Source organism: Mastigoproctus giganteus, chromosome 1 (assembly GCF_048544385.1).
Source record: "Mastigoproctus giganteus isolate SK-2022 chromosome 1, ASM4854438v1, whole genome shotgun sequence".
Taxonomy (NCBI): domain Eukaryota; kingdom Metazoa; phylum Arthropoda; class Arachnida; order Uropygi; family Thelyphonidae; genus Mastigoproctus; species Mastigoproctus giganteus.
In genome coordinates, this window is record NC_143575.1 from 266,739,451 (window position 1) to 266,761,815 (window position 22,365).

Sequence of the window (22,365 nt, forward strand, 5' to 3'; positions counted from 1 at the left end):
GCTTTATAAATGACTTAAACCTAGAAGGTCATATGGGAACAATTATTTTATAAAGTGGTTCCAGGAAGTTTCAATATAGATGCAGCCTAAACTAGCACTAGGATGTCTTAAAAAATAAAATAAAGCAATAACATGGGCTAAGATTTAGTACTCAGTGCACCCTCTCTACACTCGCCGACACGGCAGTGATTGACGGGTGCTGACTCCGCCCAGTGTCACGTGTTCTCCTGAACATACGGAAACATCTGGCACATGTGCCACGCCGTGCATGTCACCCGTGTTATGAATTTCTGTCCTTTTAGCATTTCTGTTGACGGGCATCAGCAATTTTCAGTGTTGCACGTGGTGTTAATTTTTGTTACAAATAATACTAATTACTTGTTTTTTCATGTTCGGGCAGAAAGGCAGGGGATCGGGATCCCCATCTAGTAATGTACGGGCGAGAAGAAGCAAGGGTTGCACATGGTGCGAATTTTTTTAAACAAATAAAAAAAAAAAGAAAAGTTGTTTGGTTTTGGAAAAGGCGAATAATACGTATATCGGGGGTATGGGGGCTCTGCCCCCAGAAAAAAAAAAATAATGATCCCCGCTATTTGCGCTAAAAATAATTGCCCTAAAAATAATAATCCCCCTATTTAAATTTCCTTAAAAATTACTGTTTTATTTATTTATTTTTTTTCCTTTTCAGCCAATCTCATTGTTAATGCTTGTGAAATATAGCTTAGAAAAACGTGCATTTTTGTTTGTTTTATTTTTAATAATTGTTCATTTGCCGTTCCTTTTCTTTCGCGAAAATTACCTTCCCCCCCTTTTTTTTTCTTTTCGGTTGCATCAGACTTATTCAAATGTCACGTGATATTTTGTGATCCACGAAAACCGTATTTTTGTAACTTGAACTTTTGAAATTATTGGTTTTATCCTGTTTTCAGCCACTGTATTTGTTGCTGTGCCACCCGCGTGTCACCTAGTACCGTTCGCCAAGGAGAATAGCAGGAACGCAGTGAGTGGGCGGAGTCACAATCCGTCAATCACTGCTTTCCCCCCTCTTCTCCTCGCCGCCATTTTGAAGGGTGCACCATCAACTAAATATTAACCATAACATGTTTTGTACACATACAAATAAGCAGTGTTCAAAATGTAATTAAATTTTAAAATTATGAGAAAATATAATTGAATTTAAATCACAAGTAGAAAGTATTCTAATAATACTTTTAAGATAGGCCATGCTCTCTGCAGAAAACTTTACTCATATTTAGACTCCATTACCTTTCAAGAAAACTTATTTATTCAGGACATTTGACTGTTTCACCTTGCATCCTGTTTTCTAAAGGAAATTGGATGCAAGCCAGTTGCAGTGTGCAGCTTTCTTATCTTGAATACCTTAACATATTTAATGGAAAACCAAGGTTCACTGACATCATATGAGCAAATGTTGACATCCAAAGTTTTAAAATAGTAATCCAACCAAGGAAAAGAAGAATAGAAATCTCACAGATCATCCCATTTTACATTCTTGTATTGCCAAACAACACTAAGCTGAGAATGGCCATGAGAGATTAAGGCCTCATTGAAGAAAAGACTTATTATCAAGTTGTGATCTGTTGTGACTAGAAGACTACTCACCTTGACTGTATACTTGGAAGGGTTGTTCATGAGAAAAAGATCAAGAGTGTTGGCTGTGTGGTTAGGATTGTCTGTTATTCTGGTAGGCAGATGAATAATCTGTGTGAGGTCAGTAGTGGCACACTATGGCCATAGATGCCGATGCACCTAATAAATCCCCAAATGAACAAACAAAGAGGTCAGTAGTGATTTCTGTTATTGTTATTTGGATTTTTTTAGGAGCATTAGCAACCAAGGCCATATTGCTCCGGGGATATGTGGTTGTCATTCCCTGACCTTTCTGCATCCTCCGTATTTGGTGGTCACAGGCTCGAACCCCAGTCTAATCAAGAAGTGTGTGCTACGCACTGCTGCTCCTGCCCACCTGTCTACGGAGGTGCCAGTAGTGATTGCAAAAGGCTCGGCATTTTCAACCAGCTGGTCCATGACTAGAAACCTGGAGCTAACTGGAGTTGTGAACAATAAAATGCCATGGAAAATTACCTCATTATTAGGAAAGTTGGACTGGAGAAAGTCAAACTTCAAAGAAAGGAAGTCAAAGGGTCCCAAGTAATTAATGGAATTGGGAGATCAATGGAGGTAATAGATGAATTTGACAGAATGGGATAGAGAGGTTTTAAATCGGAGAAGATCGCAAAGAGGAGACTGCATGTTGCTAAGTCTTTGACAGGTAATATCAGAGCAGACATATGCACAAGTAACACTACCTTTTGAAGCAAAAGGAACCATAAAGTGAATAATCAGGACAGCTGAGATGAGCAGTGGGTGAATAGACTGAAAATTGAGATTATGTCAGAAAAAAGTAAGTGGGGGATTGACAGACTGTAAGTGGAAATGAACATCATTGAGATTGTGACTGATTTATGAAATGAATGAGGAAGTGTTTTAACAAAGCAACACAAATCGTTAATCATAGAGGACTGCTACCAGTAGATATATACAGCAGTCATTATACACAACAACAACAAGAATTTGAGATGGTACTAATTTTCAATTAATGCCATCTCAAATTCTCAAGCTATGTACATATTGTATATAATGTGCAATTTGCCATTTAGGCACCTTACTGTCTGGAAAATTAGTACCCACCAAATGATATACTTAGTATATTAATTTTCAGTCAGTATATATTATGGTATTTTTTATCCTACTTTTGACCTTAATTTTTTTTTCACACTTCTGACTTTAATTTTTGGCTTTTGTATATTCCAATTAGCATTAGCAAAGGTGCATGATGCAAGATGCATGATGCACTCGCTCCAAATGTTTGTCTAGTTCTGCCTTGAATCTATTTAAGCTATAAACTTCTACAACGACAGTTGGAAGTTAGTTCCAGCAATCAACCACCTGCTGGCTAAAGGTAAACTTCTGCACATCTATCCTACAACTGTCTTTCCTCAATTTGAATTTATGCCCTCTCAGGCGATTATTTTCAGCAAGAGGAAGAATCCCATCAGCATTGAGCATGCTCAAACCATTCAAGGCTTTATACACCTCAATCAGATCACCTCGCAGGAGGCGCCTCCATAGCCAGGTGGGAAGGAGCAGCAGTGCGTAGCACACGCTTCTTGATTAGACCGGGGTTCGAGCCTGTCACCACCAAATACGGAGGATGCGGAAAGGTCAGGGAATGACCACCGCATATTCCCGGATCAATATGGCCTTAGTTGCTAATGCTCCTAAAAACCAAACAACAACATCAGCTCGCAGGTGCCTAGTCTCCGGACACTATTTGCAAAACTTAAGCTTTTCTTTGTAAGAGCAACCCTTTGTTCCATTCACTAATCTTGTTGCCTTTCTCTATACTCGTTCCAACAGCTCTACATCCTTCTTAAAATGAGGCCTCCATTGCCTTATACAAGGGATAATCACCTCCTTATCCCTGCTAGAAAAATTCCTGTATATCACTGACAAGACACATGAGCTACTCTTGCAGATTATCTGCACTACTCAAAAAACTTCATATCTGTCTGCACAATTACTCCCAGGTCCTTTTCACTTTCTACCACTGTCCAGTGTTCATACACACAGTTCATACGTTACTCTGAGGTTACTGCTTCCCATATGCAGTACTTTACATTTGCCAATGTTAAACTTCAGTTGCCACCTCTCAGCCCATGTGCACTGTCCAGCCATGTCGACTGGCTGTACTTCCTTGGATTTTGTGTTTCTTAACCAATAGCATAACCCCATCCTCCCTTCCTATCATTCCTGCACACATTGTAATCCCCAAATTGCAGTTCTGCATTCCTTATATCTGTGTGACACCACGTGTCTGTTATTCCAACAGTATCTGCCTTTGAATTTTACAAAACCATCAAATTTATTTACCAAACTCCTAGCATTGGTGCACACACAAGTATACATGTACTTGTTCCGCTTCTTAGCTACCCTAACACAGCCCATGTATTTACTTGTTCTGCAATAACTCCCAGCAGTCCCAGCAGGAATCCCCGGCATCTTGTTTTCCAGGCTGCTGCTCATTTCAATAGAAGCAGTGCTAGAATCAATTTCATCTCTGCCAGCGGTTACTGTTAATATATTAATCCATGTATCCCCCAAAAGCTAGCAGTTTTCCGACCCATCTAACTCTGCCTCGATAGCATCAGCAAATATTCTTGCACTCTTTCTATTTAAGTGTATCCCATTCCTGTAGAAGCAGTCTCTCCTGTTAACAAACACAGACCGGCCTGAGAAAAATTCTACCTCTTGAGCCTTGCACATTCTCTCCAGGGCCAAATTGATCGACAAGGCTCTCACCATATACTCCCTCCTATCATGTCTGGGCAGAATTGCAGACACTTTCAAATTCAACCCTAACTCATGGTTTTTTTTCAACATTTACCTATACTTGTTAAGTAATTCTGCCGGTCTCCTACTTGTATTTTATATTGTTCATCCACATAATATTTAGTTTCACATGCAGTGTACTGTTCAAAGGCTAAGGTAGTCTGTTTATTGTCCTATCTAAAAGAACAGGCTTGAAACTCTGGACATTACTTGAGCCACCAGTGATTTGTTTTTCTGCTTTACTAGGTTCTTTTATATATATGTCTGAAATTATTAGGATCCTGAGGATGGAAAGAGATGCTGTTTTTCTAATGCAACCATATATTTTCCTCTTTATGAAGTTTGGTAAAGTTATGTTACTACTTTGCAAGCTGTCATTATTTCCTAACATAGCTGGTTTTATTGTGCCTGACCTTAATTTATTCAGAGTACAACAATGCACAATTGACTACTTTATTTCAAATGTTCTAATAACATAATTTTTTTTTTTTTTTTTTTTTTTATTAGTAAAAGTAAACATTAACTTCATTCTTTGGGATTGTGCTGGGCTGATTTAAAAGAATTTTTTTAAAATAATTTTTTAAAATAATTATTATTTATATGCGAGCTAGTTTGCATAGAATATCCAGGTATGCTTTATAACGTATATTATCTGGTAAATGTATGAGAGAGAAAATGCTGTTTGCTACCACACAAGTAGAAAATGTATAAATTCATCTGTAAGGAGAAAGAGCTCTTGTTCAGAATGGACAAGAGCTCTTCCTCCTTACAGATTAAGGACTGAACGTAAAGCAAATAGATAGCACAAAGAAAATTAGGCATCCATCCAGTAACATGACCGGATTGAGGTTATCTTTTTGAATCAGTGAACTTGACATAAGAGAATAGATAACATGATTTTAATAGTATTGAATGAAGAAGTTTCGTATTTCATTTTTGAACTAGCAGAATGTGCTATGGTCTAAATAGGTATGGTTATTACATTATTGTTACTTTTTCTAAACCTCAGATGAAGACAGTTGATGATAATGTTAGCCATCTTCATCGTATTCCATAAATTAATGCTGAATCGATAAATTTTATATTGTAAATAAATCTGCTATTTTTAATAACCATTTTCTCATTGTGATTTTTAATATTTTTGATAAATACACTGTACATCACTTTAGTGTTTTTCCAAATAATCTCACTGTTCTTATTATTGACTTTAGAGTATTAATGGTTTTCAAACTACCAATTTTTAGTATTTCTTATTTCTCTCAGGAAAATGTACCAGTCAGAGTAGCACGCATTTTTAATACTTATGGACCAAGAATGCACATCACTGATGGAAGAGTTGTGAGCAATTTCATACTTCAAGCATTACAAAACCACTCCATTACAGTGAGTAAACCAGATGTTTTTTAATATGGATATTAGTTACTTATTTGTAAATAGCATTAGCATTAGTAGAGGCATTTGATGCAAGAAAGCAAGCTTATGCAGCATCAGCCAAAAAAAAAAAAAAAAAAAAAAAAAAAAAAAAGTAACATAAATAAATCAAAATAACCACTTCCACTTCACCCCTCTGTTCGTTCGAAATACCTGTCCAGCTGAGCCTTAAACTTATTTAGGCTATCAACTTCCACGACAAGGGATGGAAGTCTGTTCCACCCACCAACCACCCGCTGGCTAAAGGCAAACTTCCGCACATCTATCCTACATCTGTCTTTCCTCAATTTGAATTTATGCCCTCTCAGGTGATTTTTCTGAGCTAGAGGAAGAATCCCATCAGCATTGAGCATGCTCAGACCATTCAAGGCTTTGTACACCTCTATCAGATCACCCCGCTGGTGCCTAGTTTCCAGACACTGTAATTTGCAAAACTTAAGCCTTTCTTCGTAAGAGAACCCCTTTGTCCCATTCACCAATCTAGTTGCCCTTCTCTGTACTCGTTCCAGCAGCTCTACATCCTTCCTGAAATGAGGCCTCCAGGCCTGTATACAGTACTCTAGGTGTGGCCTGACCATTGCCTTATACAAGGGAATAATCACCTCCTTATCCCTGCTAGAAAAATTCCTATATATCATTGACAATACACCATGAGCTACTCTTGCAGCTCGTCTGCACTGCTCAGAGAACTTCATATCTGCCTGCACCACCACCCCCAGGTCCCTTTCATTCTCTACCACTGTCAGTGTAGTACCACAGAGTTGATACGTTGCTCTGGGGTTGCTGTTTCCCATATGTAGTACTTTACATTTGTCAATGTTAAACTTCATTTGCCACCTCGAAGCCCATCTGCTCAACCTTTCCAAATCCTGTTGCAGCAGCATAGTGTCAGTAGTGTCCTTGACAACCCTGCCAACCTTCGTATCGTCTGCAAACTTGGACATTAAGCCTGATATACCATCATCAATATCATTTATAAATACAGAAAACAATAAAGGCCCCAATACTGAACCCTGAGGGACTCCACTAATAACATTAGTCCACGATGAGCAGTGTCCATTGATTACCACTCTCTGTCTTCTCCCCCTCAACCACCCCTTTATCCATAGCAGCAACTTGCCTCCAATGCCACACTGCTCCAATTTGTGCAGCAGTCTTCCATGTGCAACAGTATCAAAAGCCTTTCTAAGATCCAAGTATATAATGTCAAAGTTATTCCCTGCATCCAGTTCTTTTGTGACTGCATCATAGTATCCAATCAAATTGGTCAGGCAAGACTTCCCCTTAACAAAACCATGCTGTGTCCTAGCTATAACTGAAGTCTTGTCTAGATGATCCTGCAGTGCTTCTTTCACCAGTGCCTCCATTAATTTTCCAGGAACAGAAGTTAAACTCACAGGTCTATAATTACTTGTGTCAGCCTTTGATCCCCCTTTGTGAATTGGGGTCACATTTGCACATCTCCAGTCAATGGGTACCTCCCCTGAGTCCAAGGAAGCTCTCATAATTATGGCTAAGGGTTTGCTTACCTCCTTTGCTGCCTCCTTTAATATAACTGGATAGATCCCATCCACCCCAGGTGCCCTTCTTGTGTTTATCTTCAACAATTTCTCCTCCACTTTGCTCTCAGTTATTACAAGATTCTCCAGCTTACTGCTAGAGTTGAATACACCTCTGGCATTCCCCTCGCTGAATAACTCCTCATGTGTGAATGTCGATGCAAAATATTCATAGATCTACCATAATCTATTAAATTTTGCATATGGGTGGAAAATATTTGTAAAGAGAACAGTGATAGAAATAACAAACTTTTTACCTCCACATAATTTACCCTGAATGTTTCTTCCTTGCATCTAGATGTGTAATGAATATACTACTTGGCAAACTCATTTGAAAGGAAAGGACTGAACCATGGAATAACTATTGGTGATTCTGTTCTATCAATGACAAACTGAATAAATATTTTTATTCAGTTTGTCATTGATAGAACAGGATGGGGATAGTAGAAGTATACCTAATTCTAACTGTTAGCAAAACGATTTTGTTCAAAGAGCACGAGAACATGTTAAAGTTAATAAAACACCTGACTATAAAATCTGTTATATTGAATAAAGCAGCAAAGGAAGTAAGCAAACCCTTCAGCCATAATTATGAGAGCATCATTGCATTCAGGGAAGGTTCCTACAGATTGGAGATGTTCATATGTCTCTCCTATCTTTGATCTCAAAGGGGGATTAAAGGATAAAGTAAATAATTACAGACCTGTAAATTTGACTTATTTTCTAGGGAAAACAATTATTAGTGGTTAAAGAAGAAATCACAGCATTGATTGATGGGGAGATCTTGTCTGACCAATCTGATTAGCTACTATGGAGAATGTAACAAAGAAACTAGATGCAAAAAATTATTTTAACATCCTATGCTTAGATTTCATTAAAGGTTTTAATACTGGTATACAAATTGGAGCAGTATGTCATTAAGTACAAGTTACTGCTATATATAAAGGAATGGTTGAGTGACAGAAGACAGGTGGTTATTAATAGCCACTGCTCTTATTGACTACAGTTGTTAGTGGAGTCCCTCGGGTGCTGGGCCCCCCATACGACTTTCAATATTTATTAATGATATTGATGAAGGCATGTTAAGTTTAATGTCTAAGCTTGCAGGGCAGGGTGGTTAATGGCAAGATTCAAAGCACACTACTGCAACAAGACCTAGAAAAATTAGGCAGAACTGTTTAAGACTTTAAACAAATTGAGTAAACTAAATTCTGAAAGTATTCTTTCATAGTTTCAGATGATAGACATAAGGGAACATAAATTTAAATTGAAAAAAGATGGTTGCAGGATATATGTGCAAAAATTTGCTTTCAGCAGAGAGTAACTGATTGTTGGAACAAACTTCCACCTGGTGTTTTGGAATTAAGAATTAGACAAATTGTTAGAGGAGATATGCGGATGGATGCGGGTATTTATTTTTTGGCTGATGCTGTGCTTTTAAGCTTGTTTCCTTGCATCATTTGCCAATTACTGATAGTAACTAGCATTACTGTATAAGCAGTTTAAAACTTTGTTTTCTTTTTCTTGTTATTCACTTCCTTGATACATCCCCCTGTAATTACTAAATTTCTTATACCTTTACTTTATAAATGGTCCTGTTATAAAATACTTTCACTTACAGATGGGTAGGTTACTAGTCATGTTAAAAAATAATATTTTTTAATGTTAATTTTTGTATGTTGTTATTTCATGTGGGTAGTTCTTATTGAGTGACTCTATAAGTTTGACATTTTACAAAACTTTGATCCCTTCAGCAACTGGAGAAATTTTAAAGGCTTCAGTCATGGCTGTAGTTAGCTGATCCCAGGCAAGGGAGTAGAGCCCTAGAACCCACCCCATGAGTAATTTGAGGTTTTTCAACCCACACAATATGCAAATGTCTCCCACGAACATGCATCTTTATAGACATAATATATGATAAGCTGTATTATGTCTGTACAGATATAATATTGCTAGTCAGTCTACTAAGCATTCCAAGAACATGGAAAATAGTATTTAATATGCACCACTTGAATTATGTAAATATTGTATTCCAATAAACAGGTGTATAACAATAAGTTCATCAATATCCATTTATCTGATTAATCTATGTAACTAGAGTAAAACCTTTGCATTATTCACTTAGTGCATAGCATAGCTTATTTTCCTTTATGGGATACAGAACCTTCGTTTCAAGATTCTGTTCTATTACACAGATTTATGGCTCTGGAAAACAGACTCGCTCCTTTCAGTATGTCAGTGATTTAGTTGATGGACTGATGTTCCTAATGAGCAGCAATTACACACTTCCAATCAACTTAGGAAATCCTGATGAATATACCATTGAAGAGTTTGCTACTGTGATCAAAAACATTGTTGGTAAGTTTTAGATTAAGTAATGATATATGATTACTATAGTTAAATCCCTCCACAATGAATTTCCTTATAATGAAATTTCTCTGTAGACAAAATTTTTTAGTGAATCTTTGATTTCAGAGCATTACTTATTTTACCTCAATATAATGAAATATCCTTCTATAACAAAGTTTTGATAAGAAGCTGTGTTCAGTGTTTTTGTATTGCAGTAAGTATTAAGTACAATCAAATCTAAATAGCATTGCTCCTTTGTTAATAAGCACACATACAAACTTGAAAGTGACAATCAGACTGGCAAAGGCTAAGAAAGACCTCAAAAACTATCAGCAACATGCTTTCTCACTACATATTCAGTTGTTTGAATCATTGTGATTTTTTATAGCCTTGTGATTTTTATTTGTCTCTTAAACTTGTGATTTTTAGTCTATTAAACTGCCTGTTAATCAATTGGATATATAATCTTATTGGCTGTGTGATGTGATATTAGATTTTACCTAGCAGACTTGCATGCATTCGGCCAATGAATGAATCACTACTGAAATGACTAAATTTTATCTGCCACCAGAGATTTTCTTTTTGCATAAATCTGCAGATGGAACATTCGTGCTTAGTGACTTACTGGAATTACCCATCAGGAAGTGTTCTGTGAGTTATGAATGCCTTTTGAATGTACCATGGTTCAAGCCTGTGACTACTAAATATGATTAACGATTGTACTCGTGATTTATTATAAACTTCTCTGACCTGGTGGTCATGCTGGAGAATAAACAAGTTTTTCTTTTTACTTCTTTGCAGTGTCATACTGAGTAAGCACTCTTGGTAATTTTTACCATTTGTTCGAGGTGCCGTGCATAGAACTTTATGGAATTATTTTTAAGATATGGGACTCCCTGCCCCTTCAAGCAGTGCTCAGAAATTGAAAGCCGTGTTGAAATGAGACATTGGATTCGTAAAGTGGAAAACGTTTTTCAAAAAATTAAGTTTTCTGTTGTTACCACCCAAAAAAAAAAAAATTACACATTTTTTAAAATACTAATATATTCTAATATGCTTGACATTGAATTGGACAGCTGAGAGCTTGATAGGCCCCGATTTTAATTCCTTCAAAGGCATCCACCCTATTCTTCAAGCTCTCATAAATGCCCATCAGAATACAGAGTTCACACCTAATTTCCTTGCACTGAACTCATACAAAAGCTCTTAGCTGTATCATGATAGGTCCAAAAAATCACATAAGCAGCACAGTGTGAGGCCGTGATTAATAGGAAAACTGCTCCCTTCAATTCTACCCTGAGGCAGCAACCCCGCTACTTTGCTCTAGTCTAGTATGAATTTAAATTCAATTTAATTCTGAGAATACTATACTAAGCTATAGATACCTAAATGCAATAATATGAATTATGCTATATCATTACATTTTTAGAATTTTAAATTAGTTATAGCCTTACTAGAAATAAAATTTCTTAGCTAAAAACAAAACAAATGTAGGCTAATCTATGTGATTAGAACTATTAAGCTATTTATTTACTCAATTAAAACTCTACAATTCCACTACCATGTACTATGCTACTCAATTATAGCATTAATTGTTATTCTGTGAAAATAGATCAGTCATATTTGTTTGCTAAGTTAGTCATTGAATAAGGATAGAATCCATTGAGAGATTTTATGGAATTTTGTAAGGGAGAATGAGGCACTTTTTTTTTTTATACTTTTATCCCAGAAGGCAAAGTAACTTTCAAAATGTGAGCTTTAACCCCCTTCTCCTCCAAATCCTTTATATTAACTGTTTTACTTTTAACTATATTTAACCTTACACTAAAGTTGTAAAAAAAAATCCCATAATAAGCATTTCAGTGTTATCATATGCAGTAGTGTGAATTCTCACTTGCTGCCTGAATAACTCCAGCTATGCCCTTAAATGATTTTTATTGCAATAAAAATGCTTTTTTGATTCTTTTGAGAATAACTTATTCATTAATTAAACATTTAGCTTTACTAACCCATCATGCCTAGGTGTGATGCCACTTATCTGCTTGGAAAGTTCTGGAATCCCATTGATAATGCAAGAAATGTTTTTTTCAAGAAAGGTTCATTTAAGTTTGCTTTTAGATGGAATTAGCCCCCCCCCAAAAAAAAACTGGCCTCCAAACAATTCACAAAGATGAAACCCTGATATCCCATGATCTAAGTTGCCTTATCAATAATAATCAGAAACAACTCAGCTCATTAAAGAATAAATCAATTTTTATTGAATGCACCAATTTGTTAGAAGTAAGAAATGAAAGGTACACAATGTGCATCATGCAGGAAACAACCCAGGAACTAAAATGAATCATCTGTTTATTTATATATGGTCAGGAGTTTACAAGATAAAGAACACAAGAACATTACCATAGTTGGTGAGGTCAGTTCGAACATGTGCTATGTTCGAACCAGACCAGAGCAGGAAAGCAAAACGCTCAAGCTAATGGAAGTGCTGTGGCTCAGAGCAGAACTGAGGGGGGCAGTTGTCCTCTGACTCATAGCCTTATAAAATGCACTGTTTGCTTGATGTTTGCAGAGCAATCGGGTACGGGACATGATACTGCCAAGGGGGATGTCTTTGTGTGTGTGCGCGATGCAAGGAGTGTATCGATATCAGGCAACAACTCGGCATTCTTGTGGGCCTATATGAGAGCTTGAAGGACAGGGTGGATGCCCTCGAAGAAACTAAATTGAGGGGCCCATCAAGCTCTCAGCTGCCCACATCAACGCCAGAGCTTGCACTTGGGCATCGCGTGACACAGAGACAACCCCCAAGGCAGAATGCGCTGGTCCCGAAGGAACTAGTAGTTGTTGGTGACTCTATTGTCAGGGAAACGGGGAACATGCTTTGTAAAAAAGATAGGTGGAACAGGACCAGGGTATGTCTGCCAGGGGCAAAGGTTGATGACGTTGTAGAGCGAATATCATCTTTTAAGGGCACAAAAGGTGATATCGTTGTACACGTTGGCACTATTAATATTAAGAGTAGGAGACCGGCAGAATTACTTAACAAGTACAGGTCACTGTTGAACAAAAGCCGAGAATTAGGGTTGAATTTGAAAGTGTCTGCAATTCTGCCCAGACACGATAGGAGGGAGTATATGATGAGAGCCTTGTCGATCAATTCGGCCCTGGAAAGATTGTGCAAGGCTCAAGGGGTAGAATTTTTTTCAGCCTGGACTGTACTTGTTAACAGGAGAGATTGCTTCTACAGGGATGGGATACACTTAAATAGAAAGGGTGCAAGAATATTTGCTGATGCTATCGAGGCAGTGTTAGGCGGGTCGGAAAACTGCTAGCTTGGGGGGATACAAAGACGAATAGATTGCCAGTAGCCACTGGCAGAGGTGAAAGAGATTCTTGCACTGCTTCTATTGGAATGAGCAGAAGCCTGAAAAACAAGATTCAGGATATTTCAGAGACTGCTGGGAGTCATTGCGGTACAAGTAAACACATGGGTTGTGTTAGGGTAGCTAAGAATAGAAACAGGTGCAGGTATACTTGCGTGTACACCAATGCTAGGAGTTTAGTAAATAAATTTGATGAATTTGAGGTATTGCTCAAAACATCAAAGGCAGATATTGTTGGGATATCAGAGACGTGGTGTCACACAGATATAAGGGATGCAGAACTGCAATTTGGGGAGTACGTCTACAGAAAGGATAGACAGGATAGGAAGGGGGGAGGGGTTATGCTATTAGTTAAGAAACACATAAAAATCAAGGAAGTGAAGCCAGTCGACATCGCTGGACAGTGCAGTGTTGAGTCAGTTTGGTGTGACATAAGCATTGGGAGATCAAAATTGAGAGTAGGAGTGTGCTATAGGCCTAATGACTCTGATGAGTATAATAAGGAACTGTACAGGGAAATAGAGTGGGCCAGTAAATCAGAGAGTCTTATAATGGGAGATTTTAATTTCCCAGATATTGACTGGAATTTGGGGGCTGGTTACTCACACACTAACAGGGCTTTTGTGGATTTATTGGATGATTGTTTTCTACATCAGCATGTTCGGGAGGCAACTAGAGGGAGTAATACTCTTGATTTGATTATCAGCAGTGATTCTTCATGCATTAAGAATCTGCAGATAAATGAACCACTAGGTGGCAGTGATCACAGTGTGCTGAAGTGGGATTTACTCAAAGAGGTAACTACCATTAGGGGTAAAAGGAAGGGTTATTGCTTCCGTAAAGGCGACTACGATGGACTGAGACAGTATTTAAATTCTATACGGTGGGACCAACTGATGACGTTACCAACAGCAAATTGAAAATGGGAAGCATTCAAAGAATTTATCTTGAAAGCGACTAGGCTTTTCATACCAACTAAAAAATATTGTTCAAGGTTTAGGCTTAAAGGGAGGTCAGATGAATTAATGAGACATGTGGCAGAGAAAAAAAATGCATGGGTTACATATAAATTAACAGGTGACATGGAAGCCTACAATATATATAAGCTGGTCTGTAACCAAGTCACAAAGGAGGTTAGGCAGGCAAAGGTAGATTACGAGAAATCTGTGGCAAAGGATACAAAGAAAAACAGCAAAGACTTCTTTACTTATGTAAACTCTAGAAGGAAGGGGATGAATCAGATTGGTCCACTTGATATTGATGGGTCAACTGTTGATGATCCTGCTCAGGTAGCTAACAAACTAAATGAATATTTTGCATCGACATTCACACATGAGGAGTTATTCAGCAAGGGGAATGCCAGAGGTGTATTCAACTCTAGCAGTAAGCTACAGAATCTTGAAATAATTGGGAGTAAAGTGGAGGAGAAACTGTTGAAGATAAACACAAGAAAGGCACCCAGAGTGGATGGGATCTATCCAGTTATATTAAAGGAGGCAGCAAAGGAAGTAAGCAAACCCTTAGCCATAAATTATGAGAGCTTCCTTGGACTCAGTAGAGGTATCCATAGACTGGAAATGTGCAAATGTGACCCCAATTCACAAAGAAGGATCAAAGGCTGACACAAGTAATTATACACCTGTGAGCTTAACTTCTGTTCCAGGAAAATTAATGGAGGCACTGGTTAAAGAAGCACTGCAGGATCATTTAGACAAAACTTCAGTTATAGCTCAGACACAGCATGGTTTTGTTAAGGGGAAGTCTTGCCTGACCAACTTGATTGGATACTATGATGCAGTCACAAAAGAACTGGATGCAGGGAATAACTTTGATATTATATACTTGGATCTTAGAAAGGCTTTTGATACTGTTGCACATGGAAGATTGCTACACAAATTGGAGCAGTGTGACATTGGAGGCAAATTGCTGCTATGGATAAAGGGGTGGTTGAGGGGGAGAAGACAGAGTGGTAATCAATGGACACTGCTCATCGTGGACTAATGTTATTAGTGGAGTCCCTCAGGGCTCAGTGTTGGGTCCATTATTGTTTTCTGTATTTATAAATGATATTGATGATGGTATATCAAGCTTAATGTCCAAGTTTGCAGACGATACAAAGGTTGGCAGGGTTGTCAAGGACACTACTGACACTATGCTGCTGCAACAGGATCTGGAAAGGTTGAGCAGATGGGCTGAGAGGTGGCAAATGAAGTTTAACATTGACAAATGTAAAGTACTACACATGGGAAACAGCAACCCCAGAGCAACGTGCCAACTCTGTGGTACTACACTGACAGTGGTAGAGAATGAAAGGGACTTGGGGGTGGTTGTGCAGGCAGATATGAAGTTCTCTGAGCAGTGCAGACGGGCTGCAAGAGTAGCTCATGGAGTATTGTCAATGATATACAGGAATTTTTCCAGCAGGGATAAGGAGGTGATTATTCCATTGTATAAGGCAATGGTCAGGCCACACCTAGAGTACTGTATACAAGTCTGGAGGCCTCATTTCAAGAAGGATGTAGAGCTGCTGGAACGAGTACAGAGAAGGGCAACAAGATTAGTAAATGGAACAAAGGGGTGCTCTTACGAAGAAAGGCTTAAGTTTTGCAAATTACAGTGTCTGGAGACTAGGCACCAGCGAGGTGATCTGATAGAGGTGTATAAAGCCTTGAATGGTTTAAGCATGCTCCATGCTGATGGGATTCTTCCTCTAGCTCAGAAAAATCACCTGAGAGGGCATAAATTCAAATTGAGGAAAGACAGATGTAGGATAGACGTGCGGAAATTTGCCTTTAGCCAGCGGGTGGTTGGTTGGTGGAACAGACTTCCATCCCTTATGGTGGAGGTTGATAGCCTAAATAAGTTTAAGGCTCAGCTGGACAGGTATTTTGAACAAACAGAGGGGTGAAGTGGAAGTGGGTTTTTTTTTTTTTTTTTGGCTGATGCTGCATAAGCTTGCTTTCTTGCATCAAATGCCTCTACTAATGCTAATGTATTCCTGAGCTATGTCAGACTTTAAAATTTTCCTTTTTATAAAAAAAGATTTGAACCCACCTAATGGTAATTATAACCAATAGGTTATAATTACCATTAGGTTATAATAGTTATAACTGCTACTCCAGACAATTTTCTTCCTCTGAATGGTGGCATTTCATTGGTCAGAAATGTGAAAACATGGGAAAAAAAGTTGGAAACTTCTCCCTACTTTATTGGCCAGTTCTGTGGATTTCAACTATGTCAAATATGAGCAACTATGTCAAATATGAGCTGTACCTGAGGGAGCCCTTCAGGCTCCCTCAGGTACAGCTCTGTGGGTCATGTAAGGCCATACCTCAAGTGGTATTTTATTGAGCAGAGTGGATGTTATCTGGACCCAAGAAGGGCCCACCTTATTAGAGATGTGCTTGCTTGCATTTAAATGTTATGAGTATATACAAAATAGTCATTCCCTAGAAAATTTTGAATATATTTGAATTTAATCATATAAAATACTTATAGGTGGATCTAGTCCTATAGTTTATCAAACAGGAGTACAAGATGACCCACAGAGAAGAAAACCGGATATTGGTCGGGCAAAGATGTATTTAAATTGGAGTCCAAAGGTAAATATTTATGCTAAACAGATGCACATCTGAGACTTGAATATTTAGTTATTAAAGGGAGAAATATTACAAAAATACAGTAGTGTACTAAATAAAATTGGAAAAAGATTAAGGTTCATTTAACTTAGTCATTTAAACTAGAAAGCATACTAAATTTATTGATCTTTTATGATTTCATGAAATTTAAAAATTTTGTAATTTTTTTAAATTTTCACTTCCTTGGTTCTACAGTTCTGATTTTAGCTCTTCGTAATTTATTAAAATATTTTAAAAAGAGAATTAGTAGATATTTAACTAATTATGGGTTGAAAACTTTATTCATTACTAAACCTCTAATGAGCTTTTGGATATTCTTGAACTTTCAAGAATATCCAAATGCCATGCTGAAAAGGGAATGAAAAGGTGATACAATCTTATTCTATTAACTTGTTCCTTAAAGTTAAAATATCCAAAAAGCTTGATGCAGAGTAACATTTCTACTGCCGAGCCAAACCGTTCAAGCACTATATTTTTCAAAACAAACTAAGAAGTCTCATTAATTTTAGCAAAATGGTTTTTGTTTTCAATATTTTTATGTTTCAAGAATTATTTTAATGTTAACTAGGGGGCTCTGGTCTCTGCTCGCTTTGCTTGCCAAACCCCGCACATGCTTTCTACAGTATGTAGAGGTATGAAGGAGTAAGTCAAATCTTTTCTATGTAAAAGGCACACCTGTCAAAATGCACTGATTAATATCTAATGTAATGTATAAAAGAAAATAGAAAGTGTAAGAAAAAAACTATAAAAAGTAAAATTGTGTGAAAGTTAATGAAAGTTATTGATTGCATGTTCTGTGTTCTGTCTTAGCCTCTTCACTGGACAGACTGATGGCTATGCAGACCCTTAGGGGCCTCATGGTTATCCAAGCTGACACCATGCTGTAGCTTTTCCTAGCTGGTATGGTGTGGGATGCTGATACTGGCCATTAGGGTAACCCCCAGGCCAGTGTGGGACAGAGCTGCAAAAAGCATGCTCCACCATAGGAATCTCTTTCCCTATTTTCTTTTATTCCTACTTCCTGTGGTGGTTGAGTGTCCTTCCCCCACCATGGGTGCCCCTACCCCCTTTTGCATGGTTAACACTCCACCAACCACTTTCAACTCCCACCCTCTGGACCAGGGTGGGTATCCTGTACCAGGGGGTCCCCTTACTATCTGCCCTTTCAAATCAGGCAAGTACCTCCACTACTGTGCCCCTCTCTTTTCTTTTATCCCCCATTATCTCCTTTGTAATTTTTTTTTTTTTTTTGGTGGGGGGGGCTCTCCTTAGATGGGTTCATCAGGGTTCACCCTGCCAGAGTTTTCTTCTCTCCTAATGTGTTCTGGCCCGCCTCTCTGAGGTGGTGATGGAAACTGCGGGTGTTAGTGGTACTTCCCAGGCTAAGTGGCCAGAGGAACTACACAACCCACACTAATACTTCACAAAATACACACCCTGGCCTTATGAAGAGTATTGTATTCTACACAGAGTAAAAATGCGGTGTTGGGGGAGACTCCTAATACTGTCATACAAAAAACACTATGTCACTATGAACGATATCTAATCAGGAAAGAATCTGTGTAATTATTTACTTGCGTTTACATAGGTCACTTAGGAAAAGGCCTTTTGCTTCGGGTTACATGAGGAATATTGTTGCATCCAAAAGAGCAGGACTAAAATATTTAACTGAAATATTTACAAAATACTAAACTATTTACAAATACTATATACAATATTCATTAATATATAAAAACGTTACAATGAACATCAAATGTTAGACTGGGAAGCACGAGGTTTGTGAACATTATGGAGGCAGTTGTCAATAATTAATTGCATTCGTAGTGACGTAATTGCCTCACTCTCTTCTCTCATTGGCTCGAATAAATATCACTTGGAGGAAAACTTTTTTAGTGTATAGAGAGAGTTATACCTAACTACAAACTAATGACAGTATCAGAATTCAGATTTTATCATATGCATATGTTTACCTACTATGTGTTATAGAGACTTTGTTTTCAATACATTCTGTATTGAAAAGGTATTTTATTTTAAAACTTTATTAAATATTAAAATTAAGCAGTTTGCAAACAGAAAAGATTAGGGACCATTGACGTAGAAATGGAAAATTGGAATGCTTAAAATGTGTAAGGTTGTGGATTTAATTATTGCTCCCTATTAATTTTACTGATATCCCTTAGAGCCTTATACATCTATCAGCTTCTTCCCACCCTAAAAGGTGTCTACTTGCCAAGTTTTGCTACAGAGAATTATTAGTGCTGCCTGTCATTCTAGTTGTCCTTGTTTGGACTCTCTCTAAAAGCATGGTGTCTTTTTTTATTCTCCTTAAGTGCAGTTTCACCTCTTTCTTTAGAGGAATAATGGCACTCTTTTCCTTCTTGAAGGTTTGATAAATGTATCACAACCCCTAAATCTTTTTTGCCTTGTATCATCTATAACTTCCACTGTGCCTCAAGTTACTCTTAAGTTTCTGTTGCACGGGTGGCAAACCTTAAGCTTTCAGATCATACTTTAACTGTTCCAATCATTTTGAGGCATTATGGCCAAGTTCTGGTTGCTAACCATCCTCCCAGCCTTTTACATCAATAGACTTTAACAACTTGTCCTGTACTACTGTATTGCCATCATTAATGAAGATTAGAAACAAGAGGAGGTCCCAGCACCAATCCCTGAGGGTCTCCACTTGCTACACTAGTCTTCTTTAAAGAAGGTCCATTTCTGTCTCCTGTCTTTCAGCCCACCTGTGAACGTTATGGAAGAAGCTTCAATTACAACTACAATTACAAGAAGCTTCCTTGTAATTGTAGTTCATTCCATTTTATTCAGACACCTCTCGTGGTGGACTGTATCAAAATCTTTATTAAAATCCAGTAGTTTTTTCGTCCACCTGTTTTGTGGTCTACCAGATTAGAATTCTCCTTCACAAATCCATACAGACCCATTCCATTCTCTTCAAAATGATACCATGTAGTATTATAACCATGGAGTCTAGACTCACTGGTTTAGTTTCCACAGATCAAGGACGTTTAAGACTCTTATTCTCACTCTAGAATAAATAAGTCATCCATTTGTTTCAAAAATATGAACCCACTTGGTGATTTACATTCTGTGCAGGGTAAGTTAGTCACTTATAATGAGGCTATCATACGTGCTTGCTCATTCAAGTTGCTGTTATAGTTTTTTACTGAGCTGTTTATAGTCATTTGGCCTTGCACTTAGTCACTAAATGATGTTTGGTGGAATATTGTTTGTATTTTGTATTGTTTTAAAAGCACGGAGTCATATTTTAACATAGCTTCTCTCTTCCCCGTACAGGTATCTCTTCAAGAAGGGCTGCAAAAGACAGTGGAGTACTTTAAAAAAGAACTAATACATGCAAATGCTAAAGAAGTTAGCAAAGGTAAACACCTTCCTGAAGATGAAATATAGCAGAAGTAGTTGCATTTGAGACTGAAATTAATGTACTTGTAATGGATATCATATAGCCTTATTTTTTAAAGAATGTACAAAAGTGGAATGTGGAGTTAATTGGTCCATGTAAAATAAATGTGAAATAAGTTCATCTCTGCTTCAGTGGTTGTAATATAAGCACATAATTTGTTTAGATTTTAACATGGTGCTAGAAAATGTGTGTGATAAAGTTTCATTTTTGGAAATCAAATTTGGATTTCCAATTAAAAAAAAAAGTGTGGAGAACATAACATACATTACCTTGTAACTTATGATCATTTAATATTTCTGTGTATAAAAATCATGGAAATGAATACAGTGGTACTCTTTACATAATAAATAGGTAGATGAAGGAAAGGAATATGAACTTTGTGACTATTTATTATACATATCAATATCATGAGTATTCAAGTATGTGTCGTATTTGGCCAAGTAAATGCTGTTAGAGAACATTGTTTTCAGATGCTTGCTTGTATATTTTCATTTACTATTTCAAAGTATTTGTTCTGTATTCGTGCATTTTTAGATTCATTAATAACTGTTTGTCAGTTATGTCAGTACTAGGCTCGCCATATCAACGTTAATTGGTTACAGGTGTTGTACATACGTACATATCTATATATATATATAAAATATATATATTTAATAATGATTTATGCCATCCAGTTTTATTTATATTTTTCTTTGCCAATCAGCCAAATGTATATAGACACGTTTGAGTTTTTATTTTTGGTAAAACATTGAACAAAGTAATTTCTTAGAGTGTAATTTTTTGTCAGATTATGTACTGTATATTTTTAAGAAAAAAAAAAGTATTACAGTGTACCAAAGTGTTACCTCTCTCTTCTTTTATAATCTATCACAGTATTCATGAAACAACTGATATGAAATTAGTAAGAGCTTATAACAGCTGTTATAAGATTGAATAACAGCTTATTTATTAGAGATGCTGAATTTGTGCAATACTAGGACCACATTTTAGGGCCAGAAGTAAATATTGCAGTAAATTTGCCACAAAAGTATACTGGGGATAAAAATTGTCAGTGCTATTATTGCTTTGTTGGTTAAATGTTCTTACCTGAGCTATATTAGGGATAAAAATTGTCTTCCCTAGAGCTTGTCACACTAAACTGACTCAACATTACACCAGCAAACATCAGCTGGGTGTACTACCTTAGATTCTTAACCAAGATCATGACATCTCCCTGCCCATCCTTTCTGTATACTTGATATATTAGAATTCAGCATCCCTTGTGTGATGGCACTATATTTCCAATATGCATATGTCAACATTTGATGACTTAACTAATACTTTAAATTTGTCAAAATTATTTACTGTTTTCCTAGCATTAGTGTACAAGCAGTATATATGTGTGCCTGTTTTTACTTTTAGTAATCCTGTCAGCCTATATTTTTGATTCTGGGGACTCCCCCCCCCCCCAATAGGCCTTGTAATCCTTCACACCTTACTTTTCAGGCTGCTATATGTCCCAACAGAAGCAGTGCAAGGATCCATACCATTTCTACTTGTGGCTGTACTATTAAGTCTTGGTATCTTCCTGTTCCCCACAATTAAGTTTTCTGGTCCACCTGATACTGCCTTGATCACAACAACAAATATTCTTGCATCCCTTCTATTTAAGTGTATATCCCTGTAAAAACAGTCTCTCCTGTTAGATTAACTTTGTTCATTACTGTAGTTAAATTAACTGGAAACAAAAAAGAAAAAACTGTTATTAAAAATACTGTTCAATTTTAAATAGTACTCAAAATATTTTGGTGCCGCAACCCTAAAATAATGCACCCAACACAGAAAACTAATAAAAATTAAATATAGGGTGTATTATTAAATATAGAACTCGCAAAATTTTTTTATGTATGTATGGATTGCACCATATTTCACAAGGAATGCTTTTTATAGAAAACAGAACATATATTAGAGTATGAAATAGACAAAACTTATAAAAGATGCTGAAAGTTTCTGCTTCCACTATTCATTTTCATATGATAATCCAAATTTTGTAGGTGTTACCAGAAAATCAAGCGGCCACACATTGCCAAATTTAACCTCCCTACTTATCTTATGGGGGGGGGGCTAATGAAGGGGATGGGATACAGAATCGAACTTCATTAAAACTTGGA

The 22,365-nt window shown here is 37.1% G+C and overlaps 1 protein-coding gene across 1 annotated transcript in view; it reads left to right on the plus strand.

Annotated features, from left to right (window-relative positions):
- The window catches only part of LOC150091949 (UDP-glucuronic acid decarboxylase 1-like), a 56,161-nt gene extending 35,258 nt beyond the window's left edge, over positions 1-20,903 (plus strand). Inside the window, exons 7-10 of the mRNA XM_090386223.1 lie at positions 5,677-5,796; positions 9,599-9,761; positions 16,634-16,737; positions 20,089-20,903. Of these exons, the coding sequence (XP_090242349.1) occupies positions 5,677-5,796; positions 9,599-9,761; positions 16,634-16,737; positions 20,089-20,202 (501 nt within the window). The 3' untranslated portion in view covers positions 20,203-20,903. The remainder of the gene's footprint in view (positions 1-5,676; positions 5,797-9,598; positions 9,762-16,633; positions 16,738-20,088) is intronic.
- Positions 20,904-22,365: the final 1,462 nt, after the last annotated feature.